This window comes from Melanostigma gelatinosum (genome assembly GCF_949748355.1).
Source record: "Melanostigma gelatinosum genome assembly, chromosome: 5".
Classification (NCBI taxonomy): Eukaryota; Metazoa; Chordata; class Actinopteri; order Perciformes; family Zoarcidae; genus Melanostigma; species Melanostigma gelatinosum.
This window is the reverse complement of record NC_136638.1, coordinates 14852040-14873606: the sequence shown is the minus strand read 5'-3', so window position 1 is coordinate 14873606 and position 21567 is coordinate 14852040. Positions and strand designations below refer to the sequence as shown.

Here is a 21567-nt window from a genome sequence, read left to right as displayed (position 1 = left end):
CACTCTTCAATTCACCCAATCACATCTCTGTTTCCATTCCTTTTTCTTCTCTGGATTTATTGCTAATTCTCCTGCAGCTTCATTACGCCTTTCTCTGTTTTTTCCTCTCTGCACTTTTTGAAGAAATTACATTTACTCGAATCGTCGCCCGGTTACTTGCCTCTTAATGCTTCCTTCAACATGCTCCTCACTGATGATGCATCCTGCCCCATGACTGATAAGTGACTCAAATACAGTTATATTTCAGCACAAACGGACACATAAACTGCCCATTGGTAAAATGATACAAGTCTTTTATTTTCCACAGGCAATTTGAAACATCATTTACTTACAGACTCAAGGCATAAAATAGAGTCATAAAACATATTTATCACACGTGTGACAATGAGTAAACATGAAGAGCAGTAAACATAATACAGATATTGTGAAGATGTCGTCTGTAAACTGAAGTGTAAACCAAACCAAGGACAATGTAAAACATTCATCCGCAAGGCACAAATTATGGCCTTCAGCTTTCAAATGGGTTTTCTGATGTTTAAACAATTTAAGAGAAGATATACCTTATTGTCCTTAAGGGGATATTTTGCTTGGACAATAGTGCTGCACACAGCTGCAACCAGCTTAAACCAAAACATAGTCAATAAGACAACAGGGGTACAACAAAGACGCAGTAGAAAAATATATGTAAGATATTGCACGTGCCCTGAGAGATAAAAGAACATGAATACATATAGGCCTTATAGAAATCAGGAGAGATCATAAAAACTGATATTGCATAATACATGAAAACAAAATTCAATAACTGGGAACATCAATGGCTTCTGAATGCAAAGCAGATCACTGTTTTCCACAGTGGTGGAATGTAACCTCACTGAGGTACTGTACTTAAGTACAATTTTACTTGAGTATTCACTTTATACTACTTTATACTTCTACTGCCCCACATTCCAAGGGAAAATATTGTACTTTTACTCCATTACATTATTTGATAGCTTTAGTCTCCTGTTACTTTGATGATTTAAACTATAAATACAAGATATCAACTAATGAAGTAGCAATGCTACTGTAGCATGTATTATCAAAGGACAGGTACCTAGCAGTAGATAAAGAAATTAAAATGAGTCTCACCTTCACCAGCTGCAACATTAATGTGATGTAATGCAACAGTAACAGCAATCCAGTGATGTATTATATACAGTATATTACTCTGAACTGCAGCCTGATACTTAAGTAAAACTTTGAATGCACTTGTAATCAAGTGTTTTTGTGCTGTAGTGTTGAAGTAAAAGATCTGACTACTTCTGCCACCAGTGATGCGTACCATAGACCGAGATTCAGCTCTTGTGATATCCAGAGATACAGCGGCCTCTTGTGGCCGGTTAGACTCGTGCTGAGATGAAACGTCTCGCTGCTCTGTTGCTGGTCTGTGGTGTAGCCATCGTCAAATTCTCATCACGTGATACAGATACACCCTCATCTTCCAGGAGCTCGGCTTGCACGAGCAGATGGATTCCTCAGAACCTGACGTCTGCATGATGTGCAGCTCACGTGAAACATTAGCATGTGCTCATCTAAGTGTGCTCATCTAAGTGTGAGCGTGTTACATGTTCAGTGAGACGCTCTGACCCGTAGTAGCCCCCCCCCCCCCCCCCCCCCCCCCCCGGTGTTGTGTTCCACGCCGTCATGTTGGTTGTGTCGTTGTCTCACTGGGAATTTTGGGAAGTTCATTACCCATGGGGCTCGCTCCCATGATTGCCAGTCTGCCTGGCACTGCTCGGCCCTCCTGACGGGAAATGCCTGCTGCTAATTACACACAGGTGGGCCGAGCGCACAGAGAAGTGTGTGCACATTAGCACAGAGAAGTGTGTGCACATTTGTGTTTGTTTGCCTGTGACTCTATATATCGTTGTCACTGTCTTCATTAGAAATCCCAAAGTTGTTGCACATGCAAAGTTTTTAACTTTAAAACATCTGCTTAATTCAATTATGTCATGCGAGGTGTACAATCTGGGTAATCCTTCCAGGTCTAGTCACCAAAATGAATCTGCATAGTCCTTATATGAGAGGCCTGTTATGATGCCTAGATGTGGGGATGGTGACTAAAGAAGCTGTATGAGGTAACAGTGAAACAACAGTAGATTCATCATAATGGCAATTAACATGGGACAGCACATTCTTTAATTTTAGCAGCAGAGATGATCAAGTTTCAAACACTGTGGCTTAAAGAGGCACATTCCTCCAGTCGGGTAGCAGTGTTTGTGTATCTGTGTCCATATGTGCAGATGTGAGTGAACTCCATCCAACCACCCATATGTTTTCACACCAATAACTTCTCTCACATGGACTGCTCATACGCACATTAACACGAATGAGTCAAGTCAGTTTCCGGAGGGCAGCGCGGCGCTTACTTGTGTTGTGCCAGTGACTTGTGCCAGCAACTTTTTCTTTCTTTATTTTTCCATTGTTAAAACAAACGGTGAGATCGCTCTCCAGCACTTTTTCCTTGCTATCACTCTTGCAGTGACGTACTGTCTCAGCACAATACAACACAATTCAAGCCTTGAACCCTCAGCAAGCAGGACTCTTAATTCTGTGACTGTACACATTAACACATAATTCATCAGTATAAACATAACAGCAGTGGTGGAAAGTAAGTAAGTACAATGACCCAAGTAATGTGCAGGTTTTTAGGTACTTCAATTGTACTTTACTTGAGTATTTCCATTTTCTGCTATTATACTGCATTTGAGAGGCAAATACTGTACTTTTTCCTCCACGACATTTATTTAACAGCTTTAGTTACTAGTTACTTTGCAGATTGAGATTTATGATACAAAATATAATCAATAAATTAATTAAGATGTGTCACTATAAAGACTCAATTAATCGCTGCTTTCCAGCACTATATAAAGTAATTTGGCTACAATCTCACCTTTACCGGCTGCATCATGAAAATGATGTGCACATCAATGCATCAATAATTATAATCCAGTGGTATCATATATTTTTGAAACAAGCCGTTTTGCATAATGAGTGTGTTTACTTGTGTGTGCCTGTTTGCCAGTGTGTGAGTGTGCTGCACTTCATTCAGGCGGCATGCACATGTCCAACAGTTGATATGTTCATCAGACTAATGCATGCAGCAGCCCACTTCCATTGAAGCATTAGTTATGTGATAAACAGTGTTAATGACATGCGGCCTGTGTGTATCTCAAGCATAACGCCATAAGTGTGTGTGCGTCTTTGTGCGTGCTGATGTATGTTTTTTTTCTCCTCATGTAACCCCCGTCACTTCGTCCTCTCATAAATCACAGGCGAGAGGTTTGACTTTCAGAAAAAGAGCCTTCCCACTGTCAAACAATCAAAATCAAGCAGGCTGACAGAACAGTGCAGAGGGGTAAACACACACCAGTTGATTCTCATTTGAATGTCCAGCTACTGGCGTGTTTATACAAAAGTGCCAGTCTGTGAAAGACAGCGGCCCTCACTCAGCAGAAAAAGGCCAAGGCCTCTATTGTTCAGCCTTCCAGGCCGCTGAGTGCAGATTAAAACCAGACAGTCACCCGACAACATGTCAGTAATTGTCTGTCCCAAACACACAGCACTCTGCTTTATGGGGCTTTTTGCTTCTGGATGCAGCCACTATTTTATCAAGAAGGCAAATGTCATGTATCACAAATGATGTTAGTCCTGACATAGAGTGGCACTCTATCCCTGTGGCAACATGAAAGTAAACAGAAGAGGGACTGAAAAATATTCACCAGAGGGTTGGTGGACCACTGCCAGAGAGGAAAAGATAATGGTATCAAAGGAGGAAAGTAGATCCAGGGCAGTGGAAAGGGTTCGCTCACTCTCGCCATCGTCCTTCATTTTGACGCCTCTTAATTGAGCCCATTGAGTCGAATGTGTGCGACACATTGCCATGTGTGTTTCTAGCTGAGACGTCTGCTCTGATGTGCAGACACCAAGTTTTCACGCAGCATCCTCAGCAATTACACCGTGCTGGATAATTACCTGTCTGCACCATAGGGAGTACAATAAAGACAGCAGAGACACCCCTCGCCATGTTTCATTGGGATTAAGGCACACACATGTATGAGCATGCACATAGACACACACACACAAACACACACTCAGACATATGCCCCCCTGCAGTCCAAGTTATTTTCCAGAAATGTGTTTAAAAGCCATCTAATTGGTGGGAATGCTGAGTCAAAACTGTAGACTAGAAATACACAACATTAAGCTTCTTTTATTCTGTGACCTGATCTATTTGTTGTTTGAGACGGAGAGATTTTACTCGTGTTGTTTTTTTTGTTTCTGCCTGTTTTCCAGCTCTTTTTCCTGCCTCGCAGACTTTTGTGTACTGTAGGTTTGTACTACACTGGCACACAGTGTGCAGTATAACGATGCAGCTGTAGAGACAGAAAAGCACAGAATCATGTCAAAATCCAATTTCCCCTGGCTCCAAGTGTTCCCAACTCTTATTCTCATTCATAAAAACCCAACTGGCCCATTTTTCACTCAAAGTTCCTTCTGAGCTGTGTTGCTGATTTAAGTAAGGCTCGTATTTTAAAGTATCTCACATAATCAGTCATAGAAGAGCTTCCTGGACTTGTTGGTTGAATTATTGCTCCAGGTAGATAATTCTGGGTCTGATTTTCTTCCATATATTGGATACCTGTGGTTGTCGTAGGTTAAAGTATCTACTATATGCTTCTGAAGTCTGCAAACTGTAAACCGCCAGATATTAGATACAGGATTCAACTGTTGAGAAAAAGAAAAAAGAGCTCTCTTGCACACAGACACACACAGCTCTAGTCCCCTCTGTTCACGGGCCACTGTGTGGCTTGTTAGCAGCCATAAATCACTCCGTTTTTGCTCCGGTTCAGACTTTGCAGCAGCCGATGACCTCACCGTGTACACCTCGTCTGCTCGTCATGACGAGTCTTGAAGGAGCCGGCCGCTGATAAACGCTGCCAGATGCAGAGAGATCCCTGCACACACACACACACACACACACACACACACACATGCATAGATCCAGAGACATGGACACAGATACCTGGGGAAACTCACTGTGACATTTGTAGGCTCATTCAAATTCTGACTCCTGCATGCCCGACATGATGAAAGCAGCGTGCTGCATTTAATAGAGTGGTGAAACTACACCCTGTTCTGTACTGTATGTAGCATCCAGCATTACATCCTCACTCGACACACTCCTCTCAACTGTCAGGGTGAAATTTTTGCCATCCGATTGGTCCCAGTCATTTGTTCCACCCCCAACTCAGCCACCCACTGCTAATTTCACAAGGGGCCCGATATCAAAAACACATCAGGAACCTCAAAGACGTGTTGCTGTACTTTTTATAACCCAGACTAGCCAGTTCCATTTTTGAAGAGAGTTTGTAGCCACAGTCGTCACATTACAAGACTACATTAAAAGAGGGGCAGCAAACGATCACATGAACTATTAATGAGAGCGTCTCCAAAGTATCATTCCCTCCTTGCTGGCTTCTCCTCTTGCCCACTGTCCATCAATCAAAGCACACTGTGGTAGGTTTTCACTACAAGACCTCAGGTCGGCTAGCACCCACGGGGCCACTAAAACAGGGAGATGAAGAGAGAAGCCCCACTCGTGAAAGCCATCCAAGGCCAGAGATGACGATTGTTAATGATGGTTTCCAGTCTGCAGAGCCACCAGGACTGTGAGCGGTTGTGCAACACAACGACTCAGGGGATCCTGTAAAAACTGTTTGCTTAACTTTGAGTGCGGCCATTAAGGAGGAAGTCAACATTAGCCTTTACTGCATGCATCACAGTTAAGTGTTTTCGGAAAGTTTGATCCAACTGTTCCTTTATGTTTAAATAGGGATCTAAAGGTTTGTGCCTTTGAACTGAGTGTTGCTTTGCAGAGGAGGTTCAATGACTCCTCGACTGTTTTTATAGAGGTAAACAAAGTGGACAACTCCAACTGCTGTTTCAGCACTTGGGTGAGGTTGGATGGGGACTTTGAAAGTACTTAACTGCCTGCTGGATTATCTCATCACCACAATGTAATGTAATGTAATGTAATTACAGCTGGACAAAATCCACCCAGAGTCTATTATGTTGGACACCACACTCTAAATCTTAGAATAATTACAAACCACCTGGAAACGTCTCATTATTTGAGTCTCACTTGTGCACACAAACACACACACACACAGTTAAACGGGGCAGGATATACAGAGAACATTTGTAAAAAAGAAAGTTCTGAATTTTCCTACTTTTTCATCCAATATTTGCAGCTGTTTTCTCTCCGTTGTTTACAAACGTTCTTTTTACTGTCCTCCCTTGAAACGTTTGTCTTGCCAAATCCACTTAACTGTTTTTCCCAATTTAAGATCACTTACATTGTCTCCTCAGATATACGGAGAAAAGACTCAAACATCACAACAATACTAATAAATAACAGCCCGTTTATGATACTTTGGAGGAGGGAGACAGTGCTGTCAATGGATTTAAAACAAACTGTGTCTTAATCATGTTCTTTGCTCAGACTAATAGACATATTTGGAAGGATTAGATTAACATTTTTTGGAAATAAATGCATTCACTGTTTTTCTGAGAGTAAGATGAGGAGGGTGATACCAATCTGATGTCTGTAAAAAGTGTACTAATCAACACATTATGTCTTTGTTTAATATGTACAAAGCTGAAGTGCACCAATGATATGCGGCGGTTTTATTGGATGATGTAGATTGTTTCCTTACCAGTCGCAGTGATTAGCTAAGCTAACGATCGTGGCTCTAGTTTATGAGACTTGAGAGTGGTATCAATCTCATCATCGATTTCATGGCAAGAAAGTGAATAATCATTTTTCCCAAAATGGCAAACTAGTCATTTAATGGTTCTTTGTCGCTCTCTTTTGCCTTTTTCTTCATCTCTCCTCCAACAGGGTCCTCTTGGCTTGGATGGGAAACCAGTGAGTACTCCCATAATGAAATGTGTGAAACTTGCTTCGAGTGACTGACAACAGTTTGATTTTAATTCTGTTTTTCTCATCTCAGGGTTTACCAGGTCCCAAAGGAAGCCAGGTACACCACCACACACCTTGTCTTGTTTTAGTTTTCTAATAACAACACATCAATTACACTGAAGCGATTCATTCGCAAAGATTTCATGCGCGTGGCCTGTAAGACAGGTGATGGTTTGCTGAACTTCATCAATCATCTTTACTGGTCCTAAGGGAACATTGCAACTGAGTGAAAAAAAACCCGGTCGCTGTCGTGTTCCTTGTTCCACCTCTTAAGTCATCCCAGGGCTCACAGCCACGGCGGAATCATGGCTCAACTGAACCGGGTGCTGAAATTCCCTTTGCACTTCACCTCTGAGTCCCATCCATCACTTTTCCCCTGAAACCCTGCCGCGCCCTCCAGACACACCCAGGTGTAGCGTGGAAACAGGCGAAGCAGAGCGAATGGGTTACACGCCAGTGAGAAAAGAGAGGGCGAGAAAAGGGTTCATAACCTCACAGAGGCTCTTTAAAAAGTCATTATAGTACCCTCTCTAACCTCCCCCCTCCTTTGCCCACGAGAAGGACGAGTCATCTGCTGAAATGTAAACCGCTCACAGCTTAATGAGAGCTGTTTGAAAAGCTCCTCTCCAAACAACGTTAAGCTGTTGTTTCCTACAAAAGGAGACCTCAAGCTGAGTCTGTCCTTTAAAGAGGACTCTCCCCATCGCCGAGCGTCTGCCGTAAAACCCCAGCAGGTGTGACAAATACCACGGGACCAGAGTCGCCTAAGTACACAAGGGATGCTAGGTGCGATGAAAACAAGAGGATAAAGGATAAAAGCAATTTTATTTGCTGTTGGATGACGACCAGGGGAGCCGGAGGGTTATTCTACAGGAATAAATTAAGTTTAAAGGAACACTGACGAGTTCATCAACCATAAACTCAAAAAGAAATTCATCAGTCGATGAAGTTCATTCAGTGTCATGGATAGAGATAAAAACAAGGTCAATGATGAAACCTTTTATTTTTCCCACTTCTAAAATGACATAAATAATAGAAGATATTTTTAACATAAAACCTTTTGCAAGCGCAGACACAAAGTTATTTCACATTCCTACTCAAAGCATTACAGATTAAAACCAGCGTAAAACTGACATCAAAAACTACACATTTGTAATAAAGGACGACTTCCAAATTGAGCTGCTCAACATTTTGGATCCCTTTAGAAATGTTGGGATCTCAACGAGAATTAAAAATAAAGTTAGCTTGATTTGAACAATGTTTGACTGACTGTATATGCAGGGGAACCAGAAGATTAAAGAGGCTGAACTGAAATTGAAAACCCCCAATGATAATTACACACCTACTACTGCTGGTCACTTCTTCCTGCTCCTCCACAGCTTCTTTCCCTGAGAACGAGATAAGCTGCTGCTTGTTATCATGTAGCCAGTCACATTAACACACTGCAGCTCATCCTCTGCCCCAGAGCCCCTCTCAGCTCCGCACTACAGTGAAGACGAGAGAAAAGGGGGAACAAATCAGAGAGGGAGGTATCGCACCGGATTGCATGGCCGATTTGGAGACTGAATGAAAGCAGAATGAGGGAACGAGTGTGTGAAATACAGGAATGGATGAGTGGAAAGAATAGACAGTTTAGAGAATAGAGTTATGAGAAAAGTGTCTGGGCTGTAAGACGTAAGATCTGCTCACAGTAGTCGCTTTCAGAGAGGCGGCGGCGGAGACCAGAGACAGTCGTTCTCCCAGTATGTGGTGCCGCCACGCTTGGGGTCCTTGTGAGACTGAGTCAGGCAGACAGATAGACGAGGGCACGGCACAGCCCAACCGACAGGGTTTAGCTCATCTGTGGGCCTGGTGTTCATGAGACAATGTCAAAGGCCCAACACACAGTGTCGCTCTGTGTCAGCGTCTCAGCCTATACATGAGTGCATGGGCCTGTTGTGTTAGACCTTGTGTTTTCAGTTAGCGTGTCCAGCATTCCACGTCTAAAGTATCTTCCCCTCTGAGAAGACGACCGAACAAAGGAACATGTTGCCCCTTTCAGTTTTATCTCTCATCGAAACTGTTTTTATCTCACAAAGAAGCCTTCAAAAGCATGCTCCCTCCAAGCTCATGTCATACGGTGCTTTTATTGTGAAATATGTTCAGACAGAAGTGACTTGTGATAGAGAAGTCTCAGTGGCACGGCTGCATTACCGCCTCCCCTCGCCATTTGATTCAATGGTCCCTGCAAGCAGCCAGTTTAAGATGTACTGCACTGTACATCTTGCGCGTGTCATTTATTATTTATCTTGACCAACTGTCTCCGATTACTCCCTCCTACAGGGACTAGCCGGACCCAAGGGAGAAAAGGTATGCTTCAATATGCACTCCGACTGCCCTGCCAGACAAGTCAATGATTTGACTGTACACACACACACTTACGCACAACCTCACAGGTGTTCTCTGCAGCCCTCCCACGTTCACGCTTTCACTGCACGCCCATCAAACGAGCCATAGATTACATGTAGTTGTGCAGGAGCTCGTATGTCTCCACACATTCTCACGTGAAGGCACGAAACAGGTCTACAGGCCTTCCGCAGGGCTCGATGATAGCCAGATGTTTTCCCGCTCTGTGAACCGCTGCCCAGCCTGAGATCATGTGAGTGACCGTAAGAGCTGAAAGAGCTGGCAGGCGAGGCTCGTGCATGCGGCCGTTTGCGTACACACTGATGGCTCACTTTGTGAGCGTGTGTACGTTTTTTTGCACTCGAGCGAAAATTGTCCAGATAAACGCAGCCGCAAGAACAACTGCAGTAAACAGCATCTGTCAGAGCAGGATTCAGTTTGATGAGCGGGGGTTGCAAATGACGGATGATGAGCGGGGTTTGGAAAATTGGCTCCCTTCATGTAATCATGCTAGTAGCTCTGTGACGAGAACATGAACTCCAAATCCTCATCAGTGAACCTACAACCCCCAGCACGTGCGCTCTTCCTTTGACTTCCATCCCGTCCCGTCAGATTGTGGTCTATCAAATGATTTATGCATGTTGACTTCCTGATCTGTTTTTTTTGAGTCTCTTCCTTCCCGTATTTAAGTATTAGTTTTTAAGCCTTTCTGTCACAGCCCTCTACAGTAGCAGTATTTCATTATATGCCTCGTCCTGTGTGCTTTTACAGTGTTAATAGCTTCTGACAATTGTTATTTTCCTGTTTTTCTCTCAGGGTGATCAAGGAGACGTTGGACCAAGGGTAAGTCATGTTTTCTGTCTTTGCCTGAGAAGGTGAAAAGAGATGTTTATGACAGTTTAATGTACATTTTAGATGCTATGCTTTCCCTACAGCTGACCTGGCTGAAAAGGCCTTTCCTTTGATTGTTCTTTCTTCCTCAGCAAATCTTTGCAGTTTAAAAATGAGCTTCCATTTCCATCTTCCTTACAGTTTTTGTCTTCTTTCTCTTTTTGTCTTTCTCTGTCTCTGCCAATCTCCTTTTTTTCACTGCCTTTAAGGTCATGAGACACACTGATTTCCACTTTCCAAATCTTTGCAGTTTCCCTTTACATTTTATTTTGAAAGAACTACAAGTTTAACACAAAGTCCATATCTAATTCAAGCTGTAACAAGCATTTACAAAATGCCTTTGTCTGAATGACAAAAAGCCACTAGTTATAAGGAAAAGTTTGGCATTTTGGGAAATACACTTTAAGATTCAAATGAAAAGATTGATACCACTCGAACAATGCAGATACTTTACTTGGCTGTAGCCAAAAGCAACATCTGCAGCTATCTATCATGTGTACGTGCAACTGACAGTGTCTTAGAACTGCAGGAAAAAACCTACACCGACGCATCTGAGATTTAAACCCAGACCAGACCTACAATTGGAAATTGTAGAATTTTTACAAGATCTGAAAAACGACTCATCATTTCCCTGTTGTCACGCTGGGGGGGACATTGTGCACGTGCAAACAGATAAACGTGGAAACACATCTGATCACAAGTTTTGTCACATTGTGTGCTACCCACATAACATTCACCACTTGGACCACTTTTTAATAACTCAAAAGAAAGTATTTTTACCCTGGGCTGCTTCCCCAGCAACTGCACCAACAACGCAGTTCGGCTCCTGTGATGAGGTTTGAGTTTCCCACATTTCCAAAGCCAGAGATGAGAAATTATGATATTAAAGAACGATGGAAATACTTAAACGTCACCATCAAAACCAAATGGTTGGGGCGGTGCGCCAAAGCTGCCATCTAGTCTCACCCAAACTATGTTTTCTTTGTATCACGGAGTAACCTAGCTCTGCATCTGGTCCGTGTTGTCAGTGTTGTCTTTTCATTTGATATCATTCCACCCGCTATATGAGACATATAATTACCTCCCGTTTGATTCACTGTGGTTTGAAAATAAGCCCCCTGTGATTGATTTGACTCTTTGAAGAGGTCAAGAATCCTGAATGATGTTTTTGTAGTTTGATTATTTTTAGAATATAATATCAGGTCACGGTCACATTTCCTCAAGTGCAAAAAAAATGTAGCTACTGAGATCATTTATGCATTGTTTGGGGTTTAAACCCAACCATTCAAAGGATGTTTTGTCAAAGTTTCTCCATTTTCCCTTGGATGATAAATTGTAGAAACATAGCGTAGAACAGAAATGATGAGTCACGTGATCAATAATTGAATGCAACAATTTGGATAATTAATATATATGATTGACAACTGACAAAAGGAACCGTGGTTGCAGTTTCTGAGTCGGGAAAAAGAAAAGAATATATATATGTATACACCTAAATTCAAACAAGTCACATGGATAGCAGAAGCTAATATATATATATATATATATATATATATATATATATATATATATAACTTCCATATTGGCAGTGGCCTCTATTATGGGAACCATACGAGCCATTATAAAATGTTCATAAAAAATAATAAGAAATAGATTTATACTCATAAATCTTCTAAGAGTTGGAGCCTGACAATAATGGCATAACAGTGTGTGTTACGAGTATTGGAATGACACTGAATGACTATTATTTTTTAGCAGAGCACAAATCGAGTGTAAATTTGACAGGGCTGCCCAGCGGAACAGTATTTATGATGCGGCTCAGAAACATAACAGGAATTCTTGATTCCTATCGAGGCGTACGCCATTTGGTTTCCCAGCTTATCCCTTCAGATTTTGTTGATGATGGTTTGTGCAAGAATTAAATATTTTTGGCATTCAGCATTACATAGTTCTTCCAAATAGTAAATATTGCATTTGGACGAGGCTTCTGGAGCTTGGATGTCATTGGATAAGTCTGCAGCCGAAAAACCTCAGAGTATCGCTTAGAGACAGGCTTGGTTCAACACAAACCCTGCAGCTCCTAAAACTACTGTATTTGTGAATGAGGTTTGGCATCGGGGTCCATTTTTATAGATATGCCTAGATAGGTTAGCAAATGAAAAGCTTTTGGTCTCTGAATGTTTAAAACATGATTTTCTTACCAGCTGTGAATCACTGCAGATAAAGGGTGGTGCAGTGGGAGTACCATCATCATCAGTACATAAGCTCAGTCATCACTTTGCCCTGATCTCAACATTGTACGCTGATTCACCTCTGAACTCTACGAGAGGATGAGAGAAAACATGTGAAAAACAGGAAGTGGCCATGAATCTATGTCAACCTGTGACTTCCTGTCAATCCATCATGTTCAGTGCACTCAGGCCGAATCGGGTCCCAGAACAGATTACAACTCGGGACAACAGGGCTGTTAAAACACAATCAGATGTCATAGAACCACCAAAACATGTCAAAAAAGGTCACGTGTGGATCTCAAAAGCAACTGGGATTGAAAGGCAAAAAGATGGTGGCCATTTTTCCCAGGCTCCATACTGTCACAAACATAGGATGTTGTGAATGCATGGTTAAGTTTGTCTGGCGGCTTGGTTGAAAGATGAGCCACGATGGGATTTTCATCCACAGCCAAAGCCTCCTCGTGCCTCCCCCGCAGCAGCTACAAAAAGACCATAGTTAGACGGGGCTCCGGGGTTGAATGCCTGTTTGTCTTAGTGTCAGCCGGTCTGATGAGAACAAGGTAAAGGATCAACCCCCTGTGAAACAGCCTATTCTCTTACGAGAGGTTTAAGGAGCATATGTGTGCAGTATGTGGGCTCCATGGTGGGAGCAGTGGGAATGAGTGAATGTGACATTGGGAAGAGAGGAGTGTGTAGGCAAAGAGAGGAAGAGGAGGGGTCTGCGGTGTCAGAAAAACCTCAGCTATCCAGCGCTCACCGCAGCCTGTTAACGGGAACCTCATGAGTGGACGAGCATCTCCACTCTTTCTCTCCCTGCTATGACCCTGCTGTTCTTCCTCCCTCCTCTCTCCATCCTTCTTTCAATGTGTTTTTGGAGGGAACTCAACTAGAGAAGCAACACAGTGCTCCGAACTTTGTGGCGGCAGACAAACTCTGCTCCTTTTGGCTTGACAGGCAATCATCACAGTTACTGTCTGTCGGCTGGAAAGAGCCAAGCCACCTCTGTTTGGTTTGGTCGCAAAGGGACGGAGGGGAGGCATTAAATGACACTCACACACAAAATTAAATACATGTTTGAACAAGAAACCCAGGATACAGTTTCTGAAAGGACAAAGGGGACAGTTACTGGGTCTTAGTTTTGATTGAGCAGTATTTCTCAGTTTTAATGGAAGATGTGTCTCACTATTTATTTATTTTTAGATGTATTTTTGTTCATTCTCAAATGTATATCTTGTCGTGCTCTTTCCAACCCCATTGGTATGCCACAGGAAGTTATTCACCTTTCCCCTTGTCACTTCCTCTCTTCAGGGTCCTCCTAACTACGGCACATATGCAGGTCTGCACAGTAATCAGATTCTCACCGTCAAGGTTTGTTCCTCCAAGCGAGCTGTCCCGCAGTCCTCCCAGCCGTCTCTGCTCTCTGTCAGGCTGCTCATCTGTCACTATCGCTGCAGACAAATGAGCAAAACACCCTCCTTGAGCTTTCTCTTTTGGCTTACAGCTTCAGAGGCTTCTGAACTCTCATCTGTCCCCCCCGCAGCAGTTGGTTGGACTCTCATCTGCAGTCTCTTAATTAACTGTTGGTTTCTGGTTTCTTTACTCATTCATCCCTTTCTTTTCTCCCTCTCTTTTGTCCTTCAACATGCTCCATGTCCCCCCCCCCCTCTCTCTCTCTTTTTCCACTCTTTCCTTTTTCTCCGGTATTTCTACTTCTTGTCCCTGCTGCACCTCATGCATCTCAGATGGTCTTCCCCAGATATGACCATGGCTTTCTCTCTGGAGACCAGTCCAATAGTTTTCAGAGACGTTTTCTGAAGGTACACTGCACAGCTAGTGCATGTGTGCACTTTTAATACTTTGACGAACCTTTTTTTATGCATGTTCTGATTCGCAATGCATCGCCCTTCTTTCGTACTTTCTCAGTCATGTTGCATTTCATTGATTTCGTGGTTTTTTTTCATGATTTTCCTCAATGTGCTGGCTTGTTTAGTTGTATTAATGTGACGTATTATGTTTAATTGTTTACAAAAGTTCTAAATCATCGAGAAATGTAGCAAAACATCTTGGAAGATCAGCCACACATATTTCAGAGAGCCTCCAGAAATGTGTGCTTCTCATTACAAGAAGAATAGAAAAGCTTTGTTGGGGACAGTTGTGTTCAAGCCTTCGCTTAATAGAGACATGATAATTGTCAGTACAAGAAAATAAGGATTTGGTCTTCCATTTGAAGATCTTGGTAATGTAATTTTCTTGAAAGGGCTTGCTGTACCATGTTGCTTGCCGCAACAAAGCAGATGCTCCACATGTTCGTATATAGAGATGAGAGAGTGCAGAGGAAATGTGTCACCATGTGACTGTTGATACAACACTGGGCCTACAGCACATGCCCTTCTGTGGTGAGCAGGACTTCTAGGGCGTTAATGGGTTCTGTTTGGCCTAAGCATGAGGGTGGAAGTCATCAGAACAAGACTTGCCCCCAGTTAGATGTAGATCCAGTGATGAAACGGTCTTTGATAGAAGTCAGGTGACGCTTCAATTTTTGTTTTCTGAAACATGAACAGAAAAGAAACACCTCATTCAACAGATGACGTTGTCCTTAATTAATGATTTCCTGTGTGTGAGAGTGCATTTGTCAGCATGGGTGTGTTTCACTTTGTGACTAAATATTAGTCTGACTCACCAGATGAGGACTGCTGCTATTGGCCAACTCCAGTCTCCAAGTGTCACTTTTTAAGACTCCATCATTTATATGACATGGGATGACTAGCAAATTAAGCTAATAAGCTACATGCTAATGCTGGAAAAGTTCAATTATACTTTTTATCATCAACCTCAACTCTCCTCAGCTCATCTTTTAGCTCATTGTCTTGGTATTTTCCGATCTACAAGCTTACTGTTTTGATTGACTTGCACCATTCTAGCTTTGTTTTCGCCTGTTTCAGCTGTTTTCATGAAAACCCCTTTAAACCCACCGTATAACCAGCACAAAGAGAGGTAAACAAAGTCAGCAACTATCTGCTGGAGTATTGAGCAGCTAAACAGCAGGTTTCCCCCGGGAGTTAGTGGAAACTAAAAAGAGCTAAAAGAAGGGTGAATATTGGACTTCGATGGACACGAACATGGCTCCAAATGAATGTTGCTCGCTATCAGCCGAATGTGTGAAGCTGAAGACGAACAACTATTAAGAAAGAATGCTTTGCTTTTTCATGGATGAAATACATTTGTTCTTGTATTTCTTTCCCTTATTCTTCTGTGTTTTTCTTGTTCTTTTTCATCAGGGTGACCAAGGCCAGGCTGGACCCGCTGGTCCTCCTGGTCCTCCAGGTCCCCCAGGTCCCCGAGGCCCCCCTGGGAACACGGGCAAGGACGGGCCACGTGGCCCTGCAGGCGAGCCGGTGAGAGCTTCTCCTCATGCATCGCAAGAGTCAAATGTAGACCCACTACATGAAACAATGCACCCATACACACCCACACTTTGTTGCTGTTATTCTCGTCCTCCTTCATCATTCTCCGCCTTTTGCTCAATCTCTAACTGAGGTCGCACCACAAAGAATGCAGTGATGTGAAACACCTCAGTCATCAGGGACTGCCGTTACTCCAATTGTGTTGACCTGGTAGGGTTCAACCCCAGGTTGAGATAGATTGCAAATATGTGTGTGTATGCTGTGAGTGAATGTGCATTTATACACATGTATTAAAGGGGTAAGGGTCTCTGCAGTGAATTGCAACGAACCCAAATTCTCTTGCCAGTGAGCTGTGGCTTACCTAAAAGCTTCCAGAATAGCAACTCTACTCCTCGCCTCCTCGTGTTGGCCTCATCTGGTTTGTGTAAGACGGTCGCCACAAAGTTCCCCAACACGCCCCTCATTCTCCCACCCTCCTGTACCACGACTGTGTTGCTGTGCACCCCAGAAACCGATATGGCACTGCGGCGAGTTCATGGGCAGTTTGCCGGCCTCGCCAAACAATAGTTGTGCTCCTCGCCTAAAGGCAGTTTATGTTTCTCAAAATTACCTTTCTGCTTCCCAGAGTTTAGTTCACATGCAGCGGCAGCTTAAAGCTGTGGTTGTGGGAGAGAGAGAAAGAGGCCATGAAGGTAATTGTTGTTTAATCAAGTGAAGGAATGCATTTTGTGTTACCCTCAACTGGAACAGGGCAGCAATAGGACTGAAGTAATATGTCACTGTGGGTGAGTTGAGAGATTACGCAGAACCGACAAAAGAGAAAGCCAGCACAGCTCAGAAAATGACTAAAAGCAGACGGGTCGAAGAGAGGGGGTCGTCCTGCAGCCTAGTTGATTTCTGATATATTCTTCAAGTTGATTAAAGGCATTGCAAAAACAAAACAGAGTGGCGAAAGAGCCGCTCCATGTTGTGGGCAGATGTCTGAGTGGGCTGAGCAGGAGAAAGTGAGCGAGTCGGCCACCTGAAACTGCTGTGTGTCCGTAATAAATAACATATCTAACTTCAGGAAATAATTGAAAGCAAATTTAGGCTTGTTCATTTGTGGAAATGCATCTGACACCTGAACTGGTCTTCATCCATCTTTTTTCTGCGCTCAAGATTGAAAAGAAAAGTGCTAAAAAATAATTTGCAACAGTGATTTGTTTGCCGCTGCTGTGTAGGAAAGATCAAAAGACAAGCAGGACGTAAGAGGGGTGAGAAAGGAGGTTGGAAAGCTGCTGGAGCAACTGAGGATGGAAATAAAAGAGGACCACATAGCAGTAGAGAGGATCAGGATGACAGTTTGTATGTGCTGGCAGAGAGCAGGAGGAAGAAAACCAGCTGGAGCACATCCGAGTAGCTTCTTCACATTATTCTAAAATATGAGGACAGAGTGGAAGGCTAATAACCTCCATTTAATAGCATGCATTTACAGCAGTGCAGTGAGTGATCAAGTAAACAGAGAGAGAGAGAGAGAGAGAGAGAGAGAGAGAGAGAGAGAGAGAGAGAGAGAGAGAGAGAGAGAGAGAGAGAGAGAGAGAGAGAGAGAGAGAGAGAGAGAGAGAGAGAGAGAGAGAGAGAGAGAGAGAGAGAGAGAGCTCTTGCAATAGATCCCAGTAAGTGGTCTATGCCATGGATGAGTTCACAGCAGATGTTTAGCTGCTCCAAGCACACGTCCACCTGGTCCTCACAAACTGCCACGATAGGTCAGTTTACCTAAATAAGCCACCAAACCACCGAAAGGCAGATGCCGACACGGAATACTCCATCCAATGTTTGTGTTGGGTTATCGCTCATCATCACACACCGAGTTCTGGCCAGGGCTCCGTAGTCATCTATTGCAAATTGAAGGAGAAAACAGTATTTTGTCATTGAGTGTTTTGATGATGCCGGTGGAGAGCGCTGTCTAAAACACCAGAAATCTCCCGTAGGAGTTCAATTGGGTTGAGACTGCGACGGCCATAGCATATGAAATCATTCCTATCTTGTTTTTATTTGTCACTTGTCAGTTGGCTAAGTACTCAAGTCCATGGACTGGTCATGCCTTGTTACACACTGACATCTAGTGGCTAAAGTGGTTTGACTCTTTAATGTATGTTGACCTGAAGTCGAGTGACTAAGTTTCTCCTCTGTCCCCCTCAGGGTTTTCCAGGTCGTGATGGCGTTGAGGTGAGTTCAGTTCAAATCCAGTTCGAGCTATCTGATTGTTGTTCATGGATAACTATTATAAGTCTGGGGTGATCATTTGTCTGTCTCTGGATAAATATGGTAAACTATTATATTTCTGCTTCAGGGGACACAAGGATTTCCTGGGAAGCCGGTACGATCATTACTAGATGTCTCACCTTGAGTCAACTCAATTTCCTTACTTCTTGTTTTCCCCCAAGTGTCTTGTAACATTCTGCTGTTTTGCTGCAGAAGCATCATGTGACCAAAAGTTTGCACTTTTGACATTTATGGACTTTTATGAATTGACAGGGACAAGATGGTGAGTCCGGCTATCCGGGACCACAGGGTTCTCCAGGAGCGAAGGTACGGATAAGCGTCACTCATTAAAGTATTTTAATGTGTCTGTCTTTTCATGCATTGTGTTGATGGTTTACTGTGTGTGACAACAGGGCGAGTCCGGTACGGGAGGAAAAGGAGAGAGAGGCATGGATGGACTCCCAGGATTGAAGGTAGAAAACCGATATGAAATTGCATTTAAACAATACACACATAAACACGAAATACTACACTCTTTAAAACCTTTAAAATATCTATTGTCTGAGAGAGCTCCACCATAATATGCCGTATGTGTGATCAAACAGGGAGACAAAGGGGAAATAGGAGAGCAAGGACAACAGGGACCCATGGTATGTGTATGAACAGAAACACTTGTATTGTGATTATCTTCAGTTGTTTGTGTATCTCTCAGTCATGTTTACCTGTCTCTGCTTCAGGGTTATCCTGGTGAAAAAGGATCAACAGGCTCCTCAGACATTATCGACTTCAATGGGAAGCTTCTCGACGCTTTCCAGGTGAGTGATATCAAAGCGCAATGAGACCAGATAAATGGTTGCATTATATATTCCATCAGACATTTATCTCTGAATCTCAAGTTGGGCGTCAGGGGAAAACTTCAACAAGCCCAGCAATGGTCGAGTGGTAAGAAGCACTGTTTTCTTTTCGAAACCGCAAAAACTGAACACGTCGCCCTTTTCTTCTTGACAGGCCATCGACACCATCAGTATTTCGGTAATCTGGCATTATTTCTGCATGGTTTTGGTGGAGTGATCAGTAACTAACACCTGTAATGATCACACAGACTTGCATAAGCACACAGCCCGTGTGTATTCGCATCTTATCACACCTGCTTCAGCCAGTGGATCTATATGTTTTTGTAGATGCCCGCCACCCAGAACTACACACTTCAGATGTATTGGATCTCACTCTAGAGCAGTGGTTCTCAAACTGTGGGGCGCGCCCCACTAGTGGGTCGCGGTGGTATTACAGGTGGGGCGCAGGGGGAAATGCAGAATTTTTGTATTTCAAAAAAATAAAAAAACTTTTTTGTTTTTTTTAAGTAATTAATAAATACATGGCCAAATGCCTGTACTTTTGTGTGAATGTTTACGTTACGCCGCGACGGCCATGATCCTTGGCGACTCACATGTGTGGCTTAGTGTTCCAAATGAAGAGACATTTGGCGGGAACAGAAAAGCAACCGCAAGCGATGCATCCGAGACGAACGGCAAGCAGCCAAGAAGAACATATGATGACTATCTTGCTCTGGGTTTCACAGTGAACACGGTAGGAGATGAGGAGAGACCAGTCTGTGTTTTATGTCTGAAAACTAGCTGCGGATAGTATGAAACTTGTTTTGTTTAGTTTTTCACAGGTTGCACTTTATTGTTGTCTTGAAAAGATGGTTAGTGCAAAACAGGTTAATTGCAGCCAATTGCAATAAGCTATTTTTTGCCAAATTGTAGTTTTTTTTTGCACAGATATAACTTTATTTGCATTGTTCTAAAAAAGTGATTGCACATTTTATTTGTTTTTGTCTGATGGAGCAATCTGGTTTAGTGATTGCAATTTTCTTTGTTCTATTATTTGAAAAAGCTAAGATGGAGGAGTCACAACATGTTGTTTCAATAAAAATTCAACACAGACCATTTTGTTACAATTTTGTTGGGGCGGTGGGGCATGAACATTTTTCTTCCTCCAAAGTGGGGCGCGACAGAAAAAGTTTGAGAACCACTGCTCTAGAGGCTATACATCTAAAGAGCATCACTGAATGTCCCTGGTCTACTAGTCTACCAGGCTCTCTTGTGTATTCAAATGGGATAAAAACTCACAGCCCCAGCAAATATGGCACAGCTGTGCTCTTCTATCAGATAACATGCAGCCGAAAGAAGCGTGCTTAATCATGCAGAAAAATCACCAGCTTTTTGCTATCCTGTTCCGAGTGTGTTTTCATGTTTCCAACGTGCCTCACAAGATATGTGGCTGTAACTCGCTATAGGGCAGCATGGTGTTTTTTAAACAATGCATTTGTGTTCCACATAACCGAGTGCACAAGGGGAATGCATTAGAAAGCAAAGGAGGGGAACCCCTCATCGTCGCCACAGTCTCAGTTTCATATCGGCCCCCTACACGCCACCCTTTGATTCCATGTACCGTGCTACATGCTAATAACAGATGGCTATCTCTGCAGTGGAATGTGTATTTGATTAAAAACCACTCTGCGCCGGGTCCCCTCGGACCTGATCTGAAATGTGCTCCTGCATGCAAAGCTGTAGACAACAGCGTGAGACAGTTATAAAGGGGTCCGTGCAAACACGAACCTGAGATCTTATCGGAAGCCTTTTGCCAACGCGGGTCAGTTGCCATCAAATCACACGCAAGGTCTCAGCTAGAGTTGTATCCATCAAGCGGGGAGTGCTCATTGGCCACCCAGCTCGTGTTATTATCCATTCACTTGTTTGTGTGAGAAGCCGTATTGGTTTCATCCGTGATGATGAATTTGGTGAAGAACCATGCTGGGATTGGTTGCCTGTTACTGTCATTCATTTTACAGCTTTTTGTGTAATTATTTGCATGAAAAGCCTTCACTTTCAATTGATGGAATATCTCAGATCAAACAGTTGTTTGTAAACATCTATTGGTTTCCATGATGAAATGGATGATAAACAGAAATTTAGAAATTGGAAAAAGGAAGAGAGTCTGCATCTGCACATCCGGGAGGCAACATGGGTTCGTTTTTTATGACTTCAAGATGTCGGAGGACTTCAGAGGGAGAAGTAAAACGTGTAGTATTGAGCATGTAGAGATTAAGGAGCGTAATTTCAGGGACCTTCACTCATTTACCAGCGTAGAAGAAAACATGGGATGGATATGATATGCTATTCTTCATCCATAGTGTTGCATAAGGTCACAGGACTGTTTTGATTCTCCTCCTTTTGTGCAACGGTCTCATCCCACATCAAAACAATCAACATAATTGAACATGATGCCAGGCTATTGTTGGGTACCGCAAACCCCATTCAGCACAATCTTTGTCAAGTGAAATTGCTTCAAGGTGGTTGTGATCAGTGAACAGAATGAAAGATGT

At 43.0% G+C, this 21567-nt stretch overlaps 1 protein-coding gene across 2 annotated transcripts in view; it reads left to right on the top strand.

Annotated features, from left to right (window-relative positions):
* The window catches only part of LOC306777742 (uncharacterized protein), a 119964-nt gene that overhangs the window by 89736 nt on the left and 8661 nt on the right, over window positions 1-21567 (top strand). The window contains exons 5-17 of one of the 2 annotated variants that reach the window (XM_079268991.1): window positions 6944-6970; window positions 7056-7082; window positions 9347-9373; window positions 10226-10252; window positions 14274-14348; window positions 15810-15926; window positions 18117-18143; window positions 18268-18294; window positions 18453-18506; window positions 18593-18652; window positions 18785-18829; window positions 18917-18994; window positions 19188-19211. In XM_079268991.1, coding sequence (XP_079125117.1) covers window positions 6944-6970; window positions 7056-7082; window positions 9347-9373; window positions 10226-10252; window positions 14274-14348; window positions 15810-15926; window positions 18117-18143; window positions 18268-18294; window positions 18453-18506; window positions 18593-18652; window positions 18785-18829; window positions 18917-18994; window positions 19188-19211 — 615 coding nt within the window. The remainder of the gene's footprint in view (window positions 1-6943; window positions 6971-7055; window positions 7083-9346; window positions 9374-10225; window positions 10253-14273; window positions 14349-15809; window positions 15927-18116; window positions 18144-18267; window positions 18295-18452; window positions 18507-18592; window positions 18653-18784; window positions 18830-18916; window positions 18995-19187; window positions 19212-21567) is intronic. The other variant, XM_079268990.1, reaches the window with a different exon arrangement.